The sequence below is a fragment of the Hypanus sabinus genome, chromosome 3, assembly GCF_030144855.1.
Source record: "Hypanus sabinus isolate sHypSab1 chromosome 3, sHypSab1.hap1, whole genome shotgun sequence".
Taxonomy (NCBI): Eukaryota; Metazoa; Chordata; class Chondrichthyes; order Myliobatiformes; family Dasyatidae; genus Hypanus; species Hypanus sabinus.
In genome coordinates this window covers 38,768,182-38,786,147 of record NC_082708.1, presented here as the reverse complement: position 1 = coordinate 38,786,147, position 17,966 = coordinate 38,768,182, and the positions used below count along the sequence as shown (strand labels likewise).

Genomic DNA, 17,966 nt, shown 5'->3' with positions numbered 1-17,966 from the left:
GTATAGTCTAAAATTCAGAGCTGTTTTTAACATAACATTAATCATCCATCGAGGGAAAAGATACTTGAAGATCAAGACCCCAGGCTTGGCACAAAACTTATGGCCTAACTGGTAGCAGTGATCCCTATCCTCCAATGTACTCCTGGTCTACAGGGTCTCAAGCATTTCAGGGCACTGAAAAATACTACTACTGCGAAAACAAAAGAGGGTAGGACTTTCTCAGTAAATGGTAGGGCCCTGGGGAGTGTTGTTAAACAGAGGGATCTAGGAGTACATATGTTACAAGGGCATGGAAGCGAACCCAGGTGTAGGACACCAACACATAGGTAGCTTTAACAGAAGTGTGTTTATTAATAGTTGCAAGGAAGGCTGGGAAGTGAGATTAGGCTGAGGGGAGCCAAGGAGTGAGCGAGGCTGGACCGGAGATCGAATCTGGGTCTCTACAGTAAGACTCTGGTGTTTAGTGGCGGGACTTATGCAGAGCTGGAATGTGGACCAGGGGATGAGCGTGGCCGGGAAAGAACAGAAGGCGGAATGCTCTACTCCTATTAACACAGGCAACCGGCGCGGGAACAGAACTTAAAATATAGCACACACAATTTGTATCTTGACTTGGAGTAGCGGTAAACGGCCGGCAATACTCAGCTGGACACGAGATGACAAAACCAAACAACGACAGACAGTTCGTATCTTGACATGGAGAAGCACATGAAGTGGCAAATGGCTGGCAACCACTTAGCTGGACATGAAGACGACAAAACCAGACAACAACAGACAATTTGTATCTTGACTCGGAGTAGCGGCTAACGGCCGGCAATCACTTAGCTGGACACGAAGAGACAGAATTCCCAAAGAAACCCCAGGCACTGAAGCAATTTAGAATCCACCATTCTTGGCGGCCCAGAACATGCGTTACCACACTGGCTGAGGTGACAGTCCAGTCCTGAGTAGATATAAGCCAGAGTTTATATGCTGCTGGTTTGGATGAGAATCAGGTTCCTCAATCAAGGAGCTTGGTAAAACATGGGGAAAAGGGAATTAAAAGAAAATGAGGCGTCAACAGACCGGACCATGATAACATGGTTCCCTGAAGAGGTGTCACAGGTAGACAGTGTGGTGATGAAGGCTTTTGGCTCACTGCCTTTATCAGTCAAGACATTAAGAATAGAAGTTGTACAAGACATTGCTGAGGCGGCATTAGGAATATTATGTTCAATTTTGGTCACCTTGCTACAAGAAAGATGCCATTAAGCTGGGAAGGGTGCAGAGGAGATTTACAAACATGCTGCTGGGACTTGAGGAATTGAGTGATGAACAGAGGGATTTTTTTCACTGAAACATAGCAGAATTAGGGTCAAGATGGAGTTGCACTGCAGACTCTCAAGATTGTGGCTCAGACTTAGTTGTTCTTTTAAGATCATAGAGATGGTCTTGGAGTAGAAAGAGGAGTTAGGGATCAGGTTAGTGTCTAGGAACAGGACTGTGAGTAAGTTAGAAGTCAGATTAGGATTCAGTGACAGAGATGTGGAGGAGATGGAGGTCATGACTCTACTCTGCACTCCGGTTTGTAGTCCAGCAATGTGGACATGGGGACGTAGGTTATCTGGCATCTGGCATCTGATCCTCTCTTGAAGGCCAGCATGGTCAGGTGATGAAGGACATCAGTTTTGTCCAGGTCACTGGATCCCAGGATCAGATATTTGGGTGAGCAGGAGACACAAGGAGACTCAAAGTTCAAAGCAGGAGCTCAGGGTCCTGTCATTGGCTAGTTCAGGGTCAATATCAAAGATCGAAGTCCAAAGATTGTTTAGAAGTCTGGAAGTTGAAACCCGATGTTTGAACCCTGGAGTGTGGAGGCAGAGGATTGTCCATGTATGTGGCAGGGAGAAATATTTTGTTATTTTGTTGCTTGTTGTGCCTGTTTTGTTGTGTTCTGTGTTGTTCTGCTGAGCACTCTGTGCAAGGTATGTTGGTGCTGGAATGTGTTATGACACTTGTGGGCTAACTGTAGCACACCCGTAGGTGTGCAGGTTGTTAACACAAATAATGTTTCACTGTATGTTTCTATGTACATGTGACAAATAAATCTGAATCCGAATGAGGATTGATCTTACAGAGGTATATAAAATAATGAGGGTGAATGTGCAGTCATTTTCCCAGGATTGGGGAAATTAAGAAACAGATGGTATTGGTTCAAGGCGAAAAAGAAGAGGAGTTGCCAGAGGAAGGGGTTGTTGCAGAAACTGACAGGTTTAAAGGGATTTGGCCAAATGTAGGCAAATGGAACTAGTTTAGATGGGAGTCTTGGTGTTATGGACAAATTGGCCCCCAGGGCCTGTTTCTGTGCTCTATGTCTTTATGATTGTATGGTGTTTCTACAAAATTGTACAAATTACAAATTTCCTGAAAGGGTGAGCTGATCAACATAGTTCTCTTCCAGGTCAACACCTTCAGCATTAAAACTTGTTAATACAGTCAGCCATATTAGACAGGCTACATCATTTCTCTTCTTACCTTGTCAGGCCACATCTGACCTGAACTGCAAACCTAAATAATTCTTAATGAAAAGTTAAAAAAAAACTTTAGAAGCTGGTAATCTCAAATACAAACAGAAAACTGAAACAAAGCTCACGAAGGTCATCAACATCTGGGAAAGAGTAACAACTAATGATTCAGGTCTAGGACACCCCAACAGAACCACCCTGATGAGGCCACACAGTTGCAGCAAATTTACCTGTGAGCCCAGAAGGCAGCACTCACAGCCTTCTGCAGTAACTAGAAATGGACAGTAAGTGCAAGCTTTGTCACTGATAATCAGCATTCAAAAAATCAAAGTTAGAATGAGAATCAGGTTTATTATCACTGACATACGTAAGGAAATTTGTTGTTTTGCTGCAGCAGTACTTTCCAAATATATAAAAATATTGTAAGTTAAAATAATAAATAAATAGAACAAAAAGACAGCAAAATAATGAGCTACTGTTCATGGACCACTCAGAAATCTGATGGTGGAGGGGAAGAAGCTGATCCTAAATGTAGAGTGTGCATCTTCAAGCTCTTAATCTTCCTCCCTGATGGCAGTAATGAGAAGAGGGCAAGTCTTGGATGGCGAAGGTCCCAATAATGGATGATACCTTCTTGAGGTGCTGCTTTTTGAAGACGTCCTCGATGGTGGGGAGGCTATTGCCCATGATGGAGCTTGCTGAGTCTACAACCCTTTGCAGATTTTTCCAGTCCTATGCACTGGAGCCTCCATGCTTGTGATGCAACCAGTCAGAATGTTCTCCATAGTATATCTGTAGAAACTTGTTAGAGCCTTTGGTGACATACCACATGTCCTCAAACTCCTAATGAAGTATACCCACTGGCATGCTTTCTTCACGATTGCATCAATATTTTCAACCCAGGATAGATCCTCTGAGATATTGACATGCAGGAACTTGATGCTGCTCATGCTTGCCACTGTTGGCCCCTTGATGAGGACAGATGTGTGATCTCCCAACTTCCCCTTCTTGAAATCCACAAGAAATTCCTTGGTCTCACTGACATTGAGTGCACATACTTAACCACAATGAATTTCACCTCTTCTACAGATCCACACATGATGGCAGACCTAATAAGGCCAAATTCTAAAATCAATAAATAAAATAAGCTATAGATTCAAAACCTTTGATTCAGTGGACTTGGAATTCCAAGGAATTACTTGAGCAGGGGTTACCATGTAAACAAGCACATAGTATTAGTTTGGAGTTAGTTTTCCAGGTGAAGTGCCTTAAGCAAGGGAATTGTGAAGAAACCATATTTTATCTGCTAATGTATAATTTATATAGATAAATTGATGTAAAATATAATTGTCGTTGAATGCAGTGTGTAGGCCCGATTGCTCAGACTCTTGAGGGCGCTGTTATGCTTTGGTTTGGAGATTAGCCGTGACCCGCTGGTGGCGGGTTACTGAAATCGTGGACGCTCTCCATACTAATTGCTGTTTCAACACTGCTTGTTGCCGGAGATGCTTACAGATAGTTGTCTGCCGCTGGCTGTACGTGCACAGTTCGCCGTTGTCCTCCGTAAGTGCCGCCTTTGGTGCAAAACAGCTGAACGGGATGTATTATAATAAAGGATACCGCAGAGACTGAGCGACTGTAATCTATTTTTATGAAACATCAGGAGGCTGAAATGCATTGCTGCAGTTTTAAGGAATCAAACTTTAGCTGATTTATTGGGCCCCAGGATGTGGCTGTTAGCACCGAGGCCTGAGTCCAGCCTCCGAGGGTGGGTTTGAGACCTGGGCATTTCCCACTCCCACCCCCACCCCTCTCTCTCTTGTTCGGGGCCTGAAAACCAAAGCAATGGAGAAAACGGGTTAAACGAGGACATCAGCATGACCCTGGTCCAGTTTATGGTGTTAGTCGCACCATTGACTGTGCCCGGTGCAGTGTTACTGTAATCGCTGGTTTACAGTATTGGAAACACTTTTCAACTGTGGTTCCTGCCCCAAATGTTAAATAATCTTCTGTTGTTGAAATATTGCGAACATTTTTGTTTTATAATGTGAATGCATATTATAGAGTTTAGTAAGATCTAAAGGTGAAACAATAACTGTTTTGCTGGGCGCTTTATAAACTTAGTTTTTAAGCGTTTTTTTTAAGTGACAAGTAGATTTTGAGGTCATTATTTACATTTGAATTCCATTAAGTCATATCTGTCTTCAGATCGACATGAAGCACGGTATCACTGAAAAAATTTGAAATACGTTTGTAGAAATGAGTATCTTGTAATACTTTTGGGAATTAAAAAATTGCACAATCGGCATCAAACTCGCCATTTGCAATCAACAATCTCACACAATGTACCGATGTTTTGCCACTCTGCCCCTATTTGATTCAGTTTGGTAGTGCACTGTAAGCGTAACTTAGTCCACAGCTGGTCTCTGAACTCTAAAAGAGTGTTATGTACTTGTAGGAGTGATTGAATCTACTATCTATTAAGAAGTTTGTGGGCCACAAGACACACACAACTTTTAATGCATGATTTTTATTGCTATATTTGAGTGATTGGGTACCAAGATGCAGTGAAAAGCTTGTCTTGCATACTGTTTATACAGATCGAATCATTACACAGCACATTGAGCTAGAATAAGGGTCCATGGGAGAAGAGAGGATGCCTGGGTTGGAGGTTGTCTTTGATTCTGCTGACTGCTTTACTGAGACAGTGAGAAGTATAAAGAGTCCACGAAGGGGAGCCTGGTTCCTGTGATGTGCACACAGCTCTGCAATTTCTTGCTGTCACACACAGAGCAGTTGCCATACCAAGCTGTTATACATTCAGACAATGTTTTCTGTGGTGCATTGATAAAAATTGGTAGGAGTCATTGGGGACATGCCAAATTTCTGTAGCCTCCTGAGGAAGTAGAGGTGTTTGTGAATTTTCTTGGCTGTGACATTAATGTGGTTGGACCAGGACAGGCTATTGTTGATGTCCACACCTAGCAACTTGAAGCTCTCAACCTCAACATCAGTGCTGTAGGCAGCAGAATGCTGAAGTCAATGATCAGCCTTTGGTCAAGGGAAAGGTTCTTGTCATGATACATGTCCCTAAGCTCTCCATCTCCTTCCTGTACTTCCACTCATCGTTATTTAAGATGTGGTCCACCACAGTGGTATCAAGTGTGGATGGACTTGGAGCACAGTCTTGTTACAGTAATGAGTGCACAGGGAGTAGATTAGGGGCTGAGGACCCAACCTTGTGGAGCATCAGTGTTGGAAATAATCGTAGTGGAGATATTGGTGCCTATCCTTACTGATTGCAGTCTTTTGGTTGGAAAGCCAAGGAGCCAATTGCAGAGGGAGATATTAACTCCCAGGATCTGGAGTCGGGTGATGATTTTGCTTGGAAACTAGTCAATAAAAAAACATGATACTTTGCAGATGAGGTATAGGAGTTTCCTATATGGATGTGAAATCTGTTTCCCACTCTTGTTTTATCTTTCTTGCATTTGAATGGCATAATCAAAACAAAATGAAGGAAATATTAAATCTTAGGGGTATTTAGTGCAGCCTCAGGGACTGTATTGTGCAGAAGTGTTCTACAGGGAGATCACAATACACCATGAGTGTTAGTCATGGTAGCTGAGTAAAGTCTGTTTCAATAGGTATATAGATCCTCTAATAGATAGACAGGTCCTCCTTAGGTTATTTCACTCTCCACCAGTGTGTTATTAATTCTCCTGACATTAGAGAGCACTGTGTACTAAACCCTTATATTAGGCCATGACATGTTTCTGCCAAAAGCTACATCTGACATGGTTCTTCTCACCAAAGCATAAAAGAGGATTATGTAGCATTTTTCCACCCACTTTATTGAAACAGTCCAATTATTAATAAACTTGACCAAAGAAGAAATTAATAATATGGGCCATAGTAGGGTGAAAAATTACATCTGTGAGTTAAAGAAAGAAGTTTGCATTTACAGTATATAATGCATTTCATAACTTAAATTGCTATGAGGCACCTTGCAACCAAAGAAGTATAACAACTGGAGAAACCCTAACTGTACATATTTCCTGCTTTAATGGTTTTCCTAACTTATAAAACTTTATGGTTGGTCTTCTAAATGATGGAAGAAGCATCTTACTGTAACTTTATGGAACACTGTTTTGATCAGAGGAACTAAGATGACTGCTGTTCTGTGATGAAACTGTAATATAAATTAAACCAGTTTGCCAAATATTTTGTGTCCATTTTACGGAGGAATTAATTGTTTTTAATACACTTTTGAATATGATCATTAAAAAGAAACATATTTGGAAATTTGTGAGCATAATTGTTAATTTTGAGGGAAGCCAAACAATTCAAAGAGGAGATATAAACAAGTTAAAAAGAGGGTGTATGTTTTAAAATAGCCTTTATAATTAATTTATAATAAGGTAAAATGAAATTTTAGGGTAATTTCAGGAATTTTTTTCAACAAAAATTGCAAAATGTTGAAATGATCTGAACCATATCATCTGAACAAGTCTGGAGAATGGATGCTGATTCTATTTAGCAATGTCATATGTGGAATAAACATTGAGTAACAATGAGATTTTAATTGAATGAAAGCCACCTGTGTCCTTTCTGGTTTTTAAAAATAATGCAAAAATATTTGTATAGTATGTCCTAAGTCCTTTGTTTTTGTCTTACATATAAATAACTTGGATGATAATGTGGCAAACTGAATCAAAAAATTTTGTAGAAGATTGGCAATGTAGTGGACAGTGAGTAAGACTATCAAAGTTTGCATTGGAGTCTGGACCAGCTGGAAAAATGGTAGAGGATCCTTTGTGACTTCTCAACTGCCCCTCATTATCCTTAGAATAATATTTTACTTTTAAACAGAGAACCAGACATTATATGCTGTAGTATATAGCCTTCTTTTGTTATAATTATTATCTTCTAATAAGAGGTAAAAACTAGCCAAGGCTTTGAAATATATGCATAAATTGTACACAATTCTCCTTCCTTTTGACATCTGCTCACATTGTTCACCAACAAGCATTTGTAAAATTTCATGCAAACATTATACCTTCTGTAACCTATCATCTGGTTTAAAATTGCTGCAGTTCTCTGTTTAGATTTACGGATTTGGCTGTCACTTATTCAGTTTCAGTTGTATTCTGGTGGCTTTATTTATTTGCATTTTCTACTGTGCATGCATAATGATTTCAAGGCAGAAATTTAAATCTTAGAGCTGTAACAACTGAATGGTGTCCTTCTGAGACTGTTATTTAAAGATTACCTTTCTCTCTACCAGCTTAAAAGATTGGAACATCACTTAAAATTAAAGTTACTAGTTTTCACTCATTCTGTTTTAACAGTGTTTTGTAACACAGATTTATATTTCTACCATTGAAATATGTTTCTCTGCCCTATTCTGACATTTGCTACTGTCTTTAGTCACTTGACACTCTTATTACATGTCCAGCAGCTTTGTTCAATCTATATCTTTAATTTACAATGAATCTGTGCTGTTCTATCATCAACACAGGAACTAAAATACTGTGTTTAACTTTAGATCAATGTCGGGTATTCTATCCAGTTTCACTCTGCTCTGCTTCAATATAGTGGTTTAGCAGAATTATTTCAAAGGCAAGGTGTGCTCATTCTCTGGTATGGGTGGGAGATTTCCTTCTCCGAGGCATTTTATTGCACATATTTCAAAGTTCAAATTAAATTTATTGTTAAATTATATACAACCCTGAGGTTAATTTTCTTGCAGGCATTCACAGTAAAAAAATTATTCTCAGGGTAGTATGTGGCATACAGTATTTTTAGAACGGTCCACTAATTTTACAGTCAACATTGTTGAGACTAGCCTTTAATATTTAAGTTCCATTATTTTTAATCTAATTACATTTAAATTCTCCAGCTACCGAAGTGACACTTACACTCTTGGATTTCTTGTTCAGTAATTTAACCAATATACATCCTTCAAAGATATGCTTCAGCTATTAAAGTTCACAGGTGCTTGATTGACTTCACTGCAGCCCAACAGAAATAGACCATTTTGAAAGCTTCTCCAGTTGGAGCTCATAAATCCAATTATTAAAGAAGGACAGAATGTTGGGAATATTATAGTAGATCAGGTAGGATCTTTGGAGAGAGAAAAACATATAGCATTTTTGGTTGATGACCTTTCATTACATGAAAGGTGGTCAAGCATGGTATTTTTCCTCATCTGCAGATCTTGCCTAGTTGAATATTTCCAAAATTCTTTTTTTTAATTTCAGATTTCCAGCATTTGCAGAGACTTTCAATAACCTCAGTCTGACAGCTTTCACACTGAAGTAAAACACATTCAACAATATTACTATGTCAAATGACATGTGATTATAACTCTCCTAATAATATTTAAGTAAAATAATAATGGGAAAAGGCTGGGGAATCAGATTTCAAATTATTTTATTTTATTTAAAGATCATTTCCACAGCTCCTCATCTAGTGTTTTAAAGCTTCATACAGTATAATGTTTTTACTTCAGGTACCATTTCCCACCATCTAATCCAGTAAATGTAATCATGTAATTTACTTTGTAAGCCCAATGTGGATTCTATTCTATATAACCTTTTTTTATTATTATTTTAGTGTTGTTTTCCAGTTTCACCTTGGCAATTGCAAAGGAACATGACACATCGCAGGTATGACCTCATCGCATATTAATGGCACATTTCCAAATATGCAAAACAATTAACAGATATAATTAAAGCATGACTATATTTATAAATTGTGCAAGGTTTGCTCTCACATGTATTTGTCAATTTGATAATTGTAATTTTTCAGCTCTTACATATTAAAGGAATGAGAGTGCAAATATTTTTCTCCTAAACAGTTTAGTCATATCTAACATTGTTTGGACAATTGGAGAAGTATACTCTGAAAAAAATCTGTCATAACATTTAACAATTTTCCTTGAACCCCTGTATGCTACTATTCAGAAATAATTGTTTTCGGAGAGGTTGTATATAGGTGTGCAGGAAAGTATATGTACAATTTCATGAGTTTTGCAGAATGGCTGTTAACTGCTTAGTCATCAGCAACTTTTTGCATTAAACTATTTTGTACTCAACGTCAGTAAGACGAAAGAACTGATTGTGGACTTCAGGAAGGGTAAGATGAAGGAACATGACATACCGATCCTCAGAGAGAGATCAGAAGTGGAGAGTGAGCAGTTTCAAGTTCCTGGATGTTAAGGTCTCTGAGGATCTAACCTGGTCCCAACATAGCGATGCCGTTAATAAAGAAGGCAAGACAGCAGCTATACTTCATTTGGAGTTTGAAGAGATTTGGTATGTCAACAGATGCACTCAAAAACTTCTATAGATGTACTGTGGAGAGCATTCTGACGGGCTGCATCACTGTCTGGTATGGAGGGGCTACTGCACAGGACCGAAAGAAGCTGCAGAGGGTTGTAACTTTAATTGGCTCCCTCTTGGATACGAGCCTACAAAATAGCCAGGACATCTTCAAGGAGTGGTGTCTCAGAAAGGTAGCATCCAGTATTAAGGACATCCAGCACCCAGGGCATGCCCTTTTCTCATTGTTACCATCAGGTAGGAAATATAGAACCCTGAAGGCACACACTCAGCAATTCAAGAACAGCTTCTTCCCCTCTGCCATCTGATTCCTAAATGGACATTGAACCCATGAACACTACCTTAGTTTTTTAATACATACATTATTTCTGTTTTTTGCACAATTTATAATCTATTCAATAAATGTATAGTGTAATTGATTTACTTATTATTTTTTTCTTCTATATTATATATTGCATGAACTGCTGCTGCTAAGTTAATAAATTTCACAACACATGCCGGTGATAATAAACCTGATTCTGATTCTGTACCAAACTGGTTGATGTTCAGCATGATTACTTTGAGTGAACTGTTCCTTCTGTGTGGAGAGGATCAATGATCTGTGATGATGGTAAATTCTAAACAAAAATCAAGTAGTGGAAATTGTATTAATTGAGTGCCCAAAATCTTTTTGTTGACAACATGAATTTATTTATTCTATCTTTAAAGTTAAGTCAAGTCATTTTTTATTGTCATTTCGACCATAACTGCTGGTACAGTACACAGTAAAAATGAGACAACATTTTTCAGGACCATGGTGCTACATGAAACAGTACAAAAACTACACTGAACTACGTAAAACAACACAAAAAAAAACGACACTAGACTACAGACCTACTCAGGACTGCATAAAGTGCACAAAACAGTGCAGGCATTACAATAAATAATAAACAAGACAATAGGCACAGTAGAGGGCAGTAAGTTGGTGTCAGTCCAGGCTCTGGATATTGAGGAGTCTGATGGCTTGGGGGAAGAAACTGTTACATAGTCTGGTCGTGAGAGCCCGAATGCTTTGGTGCCTTTTCCCAGCTGGCAGGAGGGAGAAGAATTTGTATGAAGCTTGCATGGGGTACTTCATAATGCTGTTTGCTTTGCGGATGTACGTGTAGTGCAAATGTCTGTAATGGCAGGAACAGAGACCTTGATGCTCTTCTCGGCTGACCTCACTATCTGCTGCAGGTTCAAAGCAGTCAAATCTTTGAATTTTGCTAGTGCAATAGTCATTTTTTAGTTTGAATAATTTTGTCTGTATGGAAATTGGCTAAAAAAGAAATGGCCTGATATTTGAACATTTTGTTTTTTACTTTCATCATTAGGTCTATTGCTACACTTTGGGTTTGGTAATTAAGTTAAGTGCTGCTGAGCTGCATAAATAACTTGCCCTATAGAAGCATCTCTTTTAAAACTGCATGCACATATCAAAATAAAACAACCAAAATTGTGTTGAGGAACACACAAAAGAGCTGGAGGAACAGGCAGCAGTCAATATTTTGGATTAAGATCCGTCACGAGGAGCCAACCATCAGGCAGCGTTCCCTCCATAGATGCTGCCTGACCACTGAGTTCATCCAGTTACTTTGTGCATTGCTCCATATTTCCAGTATCTACAGTCTCTTGTGTATTCAGGCAAAACTATAATAAATTTTCACTAATATCAAAAATCTTCATCAGAAATGTAAAAATTAATGATGAAAAATTATGCAAGATGAATAATGATCAGTACAGACATAATGGTATCCTGTTCCTATTTTGAAGTGTGAAGGTAAAATCATTGTCAAGAATGTGTCAGTACTACCATATGCATAAAGTCAAAAGAGAAGTAATTTAGGGGAAATATAGTACTGTGCAAAAGGCTTTGATGGATATGTTTACCTAGGGTGCCAAGACCTTTGCACAGTACTGCATTTGTCGATATGGAGCAGAGAGCGAGTTTGTAAATCTGGAGGGAGCAAAGGATGCTGAGACTGGCGAGGGTGGAGTGCCATGGGAAGGGTGTGGGACGGGTGGCAGGGAAAGAGTGCCAGAGATTGAGGGGGGGAGGTGGTGGTGGGGAGGGTGGTGCAGGTGCAGACACACCCAGCCCTGTGACACCAAGCAACTTGATTTCAAACAATTGGTTTATTGATCATTACAGAATATTTCTTTGGTGCTTCCCGCTCCTACTCTCCCTTCCCCTTTTTCCCAACCGTGATTCCCCTTTCCTTGCACCCTTCCCACTCTCAGTCCACAATAGAGACCCATGTCAGAATCAGGTTTATCATCACTCACATATATTATGAACTTTTTATGTGCAATACATAAAATTACATACATAAAATCCCCTTTTCTGCACAGAACTGTGCAAAAGTATAAGATCCCCTAGCTATATATGTATATGTGTGTAAGATTTTGCATGGTACTGTATTAATGATTGATTCTAGCTTTAATTTTGTTAATCTTGGTACTTGAAACACAAAAATGGTAGAAAAACTTGTGCTTTTGTAGTAAAATCTACAATCTATGCGCTTGTGTTCATTTTCAATATTTATAAAGTTTGTTTTTCATAGGTTTCAGTGGACAGCAGCAAATCACGCAAGACATCTATCGGTAAGTTTTCAGATAACATGTTTCTAAATTTCTGGCACTCAGAAGAAGAATTTCATGATATTTAACCACAGTATTTAGAATCTTTGATGTAGAATAAAAACAAGCTACATTGTTTTACAGTACCTACACATGCAAATCATATTGTTCTGAATCAGAACACAGAGATGGCCATTTTCAATTGACTTATGCCATACTACAGACTCAGCTGGATACTTCACAATTCACCCTTGTGCTGATGTTACAGTTATCTTATAGATATCCATCTAGCGATGTTATTCCTTGTGCAAGTTAATTCCTCTAAATATTCTTTTAGAGATAGATTTTAGGTGAAAATTATGTGACATTCCAATCTGTGTCACAATCCATAGTGTTGTCTGTTCTATAGCAAAGTGATTTAAAGGGGCACTACTCTAAAACAACTATTGGCCATAGAAACAGCTACTGAGTCCCACTGTCACTTCAGCACTTGGAAACTTTTTAAAATAGGTAATTTGGTGGTTGGCATGTGTGCATTTTTTGAGTGGATGTTTTCCATAGAGAGGGAGTCTAGGACCAGAGGGCACAGCCTCAGGCTACAAGGATGTTCCTTTGTACTAAAAGATGAAAAGGAATTTCTTTAGCCAGATGGTGGTGAATCTGGAATTCATTGCCATGGACGACTGTGGAGACCAAATCACTGGGTATATTTAAAGCAGAGACTGATAAAATCTTTATTAGTCAAACTTTACTGGCAGAAGGCATGAGGTTGGGGTTGAGGGGAATAATAAATCACCCATGATAGAATGATGGAGCAGACTTGATGGACTGAATGGCCTAATTCTGCTCCAGTGTCTTGTGGTCTATGGTATCTTGTGGTATCTTCTGCTCAGTGGGAGAAGAGAGAATGTCCAGGGTGGGTGGAATCTTTGATTATGCCAGCTGCTTTACTGAGGTAGGGAAAGGTGTAGACAGAGTCCATGGAGGGGAGGCTGGTTTCCATGATGTGCTGAGCTGTGTTCACTACTCTGCAGTTTCTTGCAGTCATTCTCCCTTTGGCTCATATGGGAGAATGAGGAGGTGATAGATGGGAGCTACAGGGAGATGATTAACCCTAAGTTGCAGGAGACAGGTACCTGGGTGACTGTCTGGAGAGGGAAAGGGAGTAGGCAGCCAGTGCACAGTACCTCTGTGGCTATTCCCCTCAACAATAAGTATACCACTTTGGGTCCTGCTGGGGGGGAGGGTGGTAACCTACTAGAGAGAAGTTGGAGCAAGCAGGTCTGTGGCACTGCATCTGCATCTGTGGCTTGGGGGGTGTGGGAGAAGAGGTGAGCTGTAGTGTTAGGGGATTTGTTGATTTGGAGAACAGAAAGGAGGTTCTGTGGATAATTCCTGGATGGTTTGTTGCCTCCCAGGTGCCAGGGTCAGGAATATCTCAGATTGAGTCCACAACACTCTTAAATGGGAGGGTGAGCAGTCAGAGGTCGTGGTATATGTCGGTACCAATGACATGGATAGGATGGGTGACCAAGTCCAGAAAAGCGAATTCAGGGAGTTAGGAGCTAAGTTAAAGGACAGGACCTCCAGGATCCTGATTTCAGGATTGCTGCTCATGCCACATGTTAGTGAGGCCAGCAGTAGGAAGATCATATAGTTCAACATATGGCTAAGGAGTTGGTGCAGAAAGGAGGGCTTCAGATGGATCATTGGGCTCTCTTCTTGGGAAGATAGGACCTGTACAGAAGGGGGTTTGCATTGAAGTGGAGGTAGACTAATATCTGAGTGGGAAGGTTTGCTAGTGCTACACATTGGGGTTCATACTAGAGTTGCAGGGGTTTAGGAACTAGAGCACCAGAACTGATAGTGGAGTGATTGTGGAGAAACGTGTTGCTAAGCCTACATACAAGGTCAGGGTTCAAAAGGTAGAGCATGGTGGGACTAACATTCTGAGCTGCATATATGCAAGAAGTATTGTCGGAAAGGTGCATGAGCTTACGTCATGGATCAGCATGTGGAATTATGACATTTTTAGCCATTAGTGAGACTTGGTTGTCGGAGGGACAGGATTAGCAGCTCAATATTGCCCGGTTCTGTTGTTCTAGATTTATTGAAGCAGGAGGGATTAAAGGGATAACATTTCTAGTCAGGGGAAATGTCATAGCTGTGTTCAGTAAGCACAGACTGGAGAGCTCATCGAGTGAACCATTATAGGCAGAACTGAGGAATAAGAAATGTATGACCATGTTAATGGGATTACATTTTAGACCCTGTATAGGGGAACACTTTGCATCTAGTGATCACAATGTTATTAGTTTCAAAATGATGCAAAAGGATAGGTCTGGTCCTCAGCTTGAGATTTTAAATTAGAGAAAGGCAAATTTTGAAGGTATCAGAAAGGATCCTTCACGTGTGGATTGGGATAGATTGTTTTCTGGCAAATGTGTCCTTGCCCTTAGGAAGTGGGAGGCCTTCAAAAGTGAAAAACTGAGAGTTCAGAGTTTATATATTCCTGTCAGAGTTAAAGGCAAGGAAAACAGGTTCAGGGAACCTTGGTTTTTGAGAGGCGTTGAGACCCTGATTAAGGAAAAAAAGGAGGTGCGTTGCAAGTACAGGTAGTCAAGAACAAATGAGGTACTTGAGTATAAGAAATACAAGATAACACTTAAGGAAATCAGGAGGGCTAAAGATGACTTGAGGTTGCTCTGGCAGACAAAGTGAAGGGGAATCATAAGGACTTCTACAGATATATTAAATGCAAAAGGGTACCAGAGGACAAAATTGGTCCTCTAGAAGATCAGAGAGATAATATATGCATGGAGCCAAAAGAGGTTGGTGAGATCTTGACTGGATTTTTTGCATCTATATTTACAATGGACATGGATACAGAGTCTATAAATTTGAAGCAATGCAGCAACAATTTCATGGACTCTATACAGATTACAAAGGAAGAGGTGTAACCAGTCTTGAAGCAAATTAGGGTGGATAAATCCCCAGGACTTGACAATATGTTCCCTCAGACCCTGTGGGAGGCTAGTGCAGCAATTTCAGGGGCTGAGCAGAGATATTTAAAATATCCTTGGCCATGGCTGAGATGTCAGAGGATTGGAGGATAGCTAATGCTGTTCTGTTGTTTAAGGAAGGCTGTAGGAACAAGCCAGGAAATTATAGGCTGATGAGCCTGACTTCAGTGTGAGAAAGTTATTGGAAGATATACACTATCAGTATTTGGATAGACAGGAACTGATCAGGGATAGTCAGCATGACTTTATGTGTGGTAAGTCGTATCTAACCAATCTTACAGTGTTTTTTGAGGAAGCTACCAGCAAAGCTGATGAGTGGAAGTTGTCTACATGGTCTTTGACATGGTCCCCCATGGGAGGTTAGTCAAGATGGTTCAGTTACTTGGCAATCAAGATGAGATAGTAAATTGGATTAGACATTGGCTTCACAGAAGAAGTCAGAGAGTGGTTGTAAATGTTTTCCTTTCTGACTGGAGGCCTGTGACTAATGGTGTGCAGTAGGGATCATTGCTGAGTCCATTGTTGTTTGTGATCTGGTCCGTTGAGCCTGCTCTGCCATTCAATAAGATAATTGGTGATCTGACTACAGACTCATCTTTACCTACCTGCCTTTTCCCTATAACCCTACATTCTCCTACTATGCAAAAATCTATCCAACCTTGTCTTAAATATATTTACTGAGGTAGCCTCCACAGCTTCATTGGGCAGAGAATTCCACAGATTCACCACTCTCTGGGAAAAGCAATTCCTCCTCAACCCTATCCTAAATCCATGCCCCGGAATCTTGAGGCTACATCCCCTAGTTCTAGTCTCACCTACCAGTGGAAACAACTTTCCTGCCTCTATCTTATCTATTCCTTTCATAATTTTATATATTTCTAAAAGATCTTCTGTCGTTCTGAATTCCACCGAGTACAGTCCCAAGAGACTCGATCTCTCTTCATGGTCTAACCCCCCCCTTGTCTCTGGAATCAACCTGCTGAACCTCCTCTGCATCTCCTCCAAAACCAGTATATCCTTCCTCAAGTAAGGAGACCAGAACTGCACACAGACTCCCAGTACCCTGTACAGTTTCAGCATAACCTCTTTGCTCTTAAATTCAATCCCTCCAGCAATGAAGGCCAACATTCCATTTGCCTTCTTGATAGCCTGCTGTACTTGCTGTGACTCATACCCAAGCACTCCCAAGTCCCTTTGCACAGCAGCATGCTGCAATTTTTTACCATTCGAATAATAATCTGCTGTTTCATTTTACCTTCCAAAGTGGATGACCTCGCATTTACTAACATTGTACTCCATCTACCAGACCTTGCCCACTTACTTAACCTATATATATATATGTCTCTGCAGACTCTCCATATCTTGTGCACAATTTGCTTTTCTGCTCAATTTAGTATCATCAGCAAACTTAAATGCACAACACTTGGTCCCCTCTTCCAAATCGTTAATGTATATTGTGAACAGTTGCAGGCCCAGCATCGACCCCTGTTTGTTGAATTTGTATAAGATGTTGCAGAGGCATAATTTGGCATATTGTGTTCAGTTTTGGTCACCTACTTACAGGAAAGATCTAAATAAGATTGAAAGAGTGCCGAGAAGATTTACGGGGATGTTGCCGGGACTTGAGGTCCCGAGTTAAGGGGAAAGGTTGAATAGGTTTGAACTTTATCCCCTAGAACGTAGAAGATTGAGGGGAGATTTGATAGACTTATATAAAATTATGGGGGATACAGATGGGTAAAAGCAAGTAGGCTACTACCACTGAGGTTGGATGAGACTACAACTAGAGGTCATAGGATAAGGATGAAAACTGAAATGTTTAAGGGGAACATGAGGGTGGTGAGAGTGTGGAATGAGCTGCCAGCCCAAATGGTAGATGCGGCGTCAATTTCAACATTTAACAGAAATTTGTATAATTACATGGATGAAAGGGATATGAGGACTATGGTTCAGGTGCAGGTCGATGGGACTAGGCAGATTGGACCCAAACAGCCCCTTTGGCATAGACTACAGTAGATGGGCCGGAGGGGCTGTTTTTGTACTGTAGTGTTCAATTATTCTAAGACAGGCTATTGGTGATTTTCACTCATAGGAAATTGAAGCTCTCAACCCTTTCAACCACAGCACCATTGATGTAGAGAGGAACATGTGCATTGTCACCTTTCCTGAGCTGGTCAATGAACGGTGCTTTTGTTTTGCTATTTTGGGGGGAAAATTACTCAGTTACTTAGCTCTGTTTCTCCTTCTGCTACTCTGACTCATCATGATTGGAGATGCAGCCTGCTGCAGCAGTATAAGTTAGAGCAGAACCGTAACTGTACAGTGTGTAGAGTAGGGGGCTGAGGATATATCCTTGTCGTGCACCAGTGTTCAGAATAATTGTGGCAGAGGTTTTGCTGCCTATCCCTATTGATTGCAGTCTGTTTGCCAGGATGTTAAGAATCCAGTTGCAGAGAGAGGTGTTGATTCCCTAGGTCCGATGTTTTGTGATG

At 40.2% G+C, this 17,966-nt stretch overlaps 1 protein-coding gene across 2 annotated transcripts in view; it reads left to right on the top strand.

Moving 5' to 3' along the window:
- The first annotated feature begins 3,921 nt into the window (after positions 1 to 3,921).
- Positions 3,922 to 17,966, top strand: part of b3glcta (beta 3-glucosyltransferase a) — a 190,201-nt gene continuing 176,156 nt past the window's right edge. Inside the window, exons 1-3 of one of the 2 annotated variants that reach the window (XM_059964117.1) lie at positions 3,922 to 4,067; positions 9,123 to 9,175; positions 12,436 to 12,475. In XM_059964117.1, coding sequence (XP_059820100.1) covers positions 4,010 to 4,067; positions 9,123 to 9,175; positions 12,436 to 12,475 — 151 coding nt within the window. In that variant the 5' untranslated portion in view covers positions 3,922 to 4,009. Of the gene's footprint in view, positions 4,068 to 9,122; positions 9,176 to 12,435; positions 12,476 to 17,966 lie in introns of those variants that run through there. The other variant, XM_059964118.1, reaches the window with a different exon arrangement.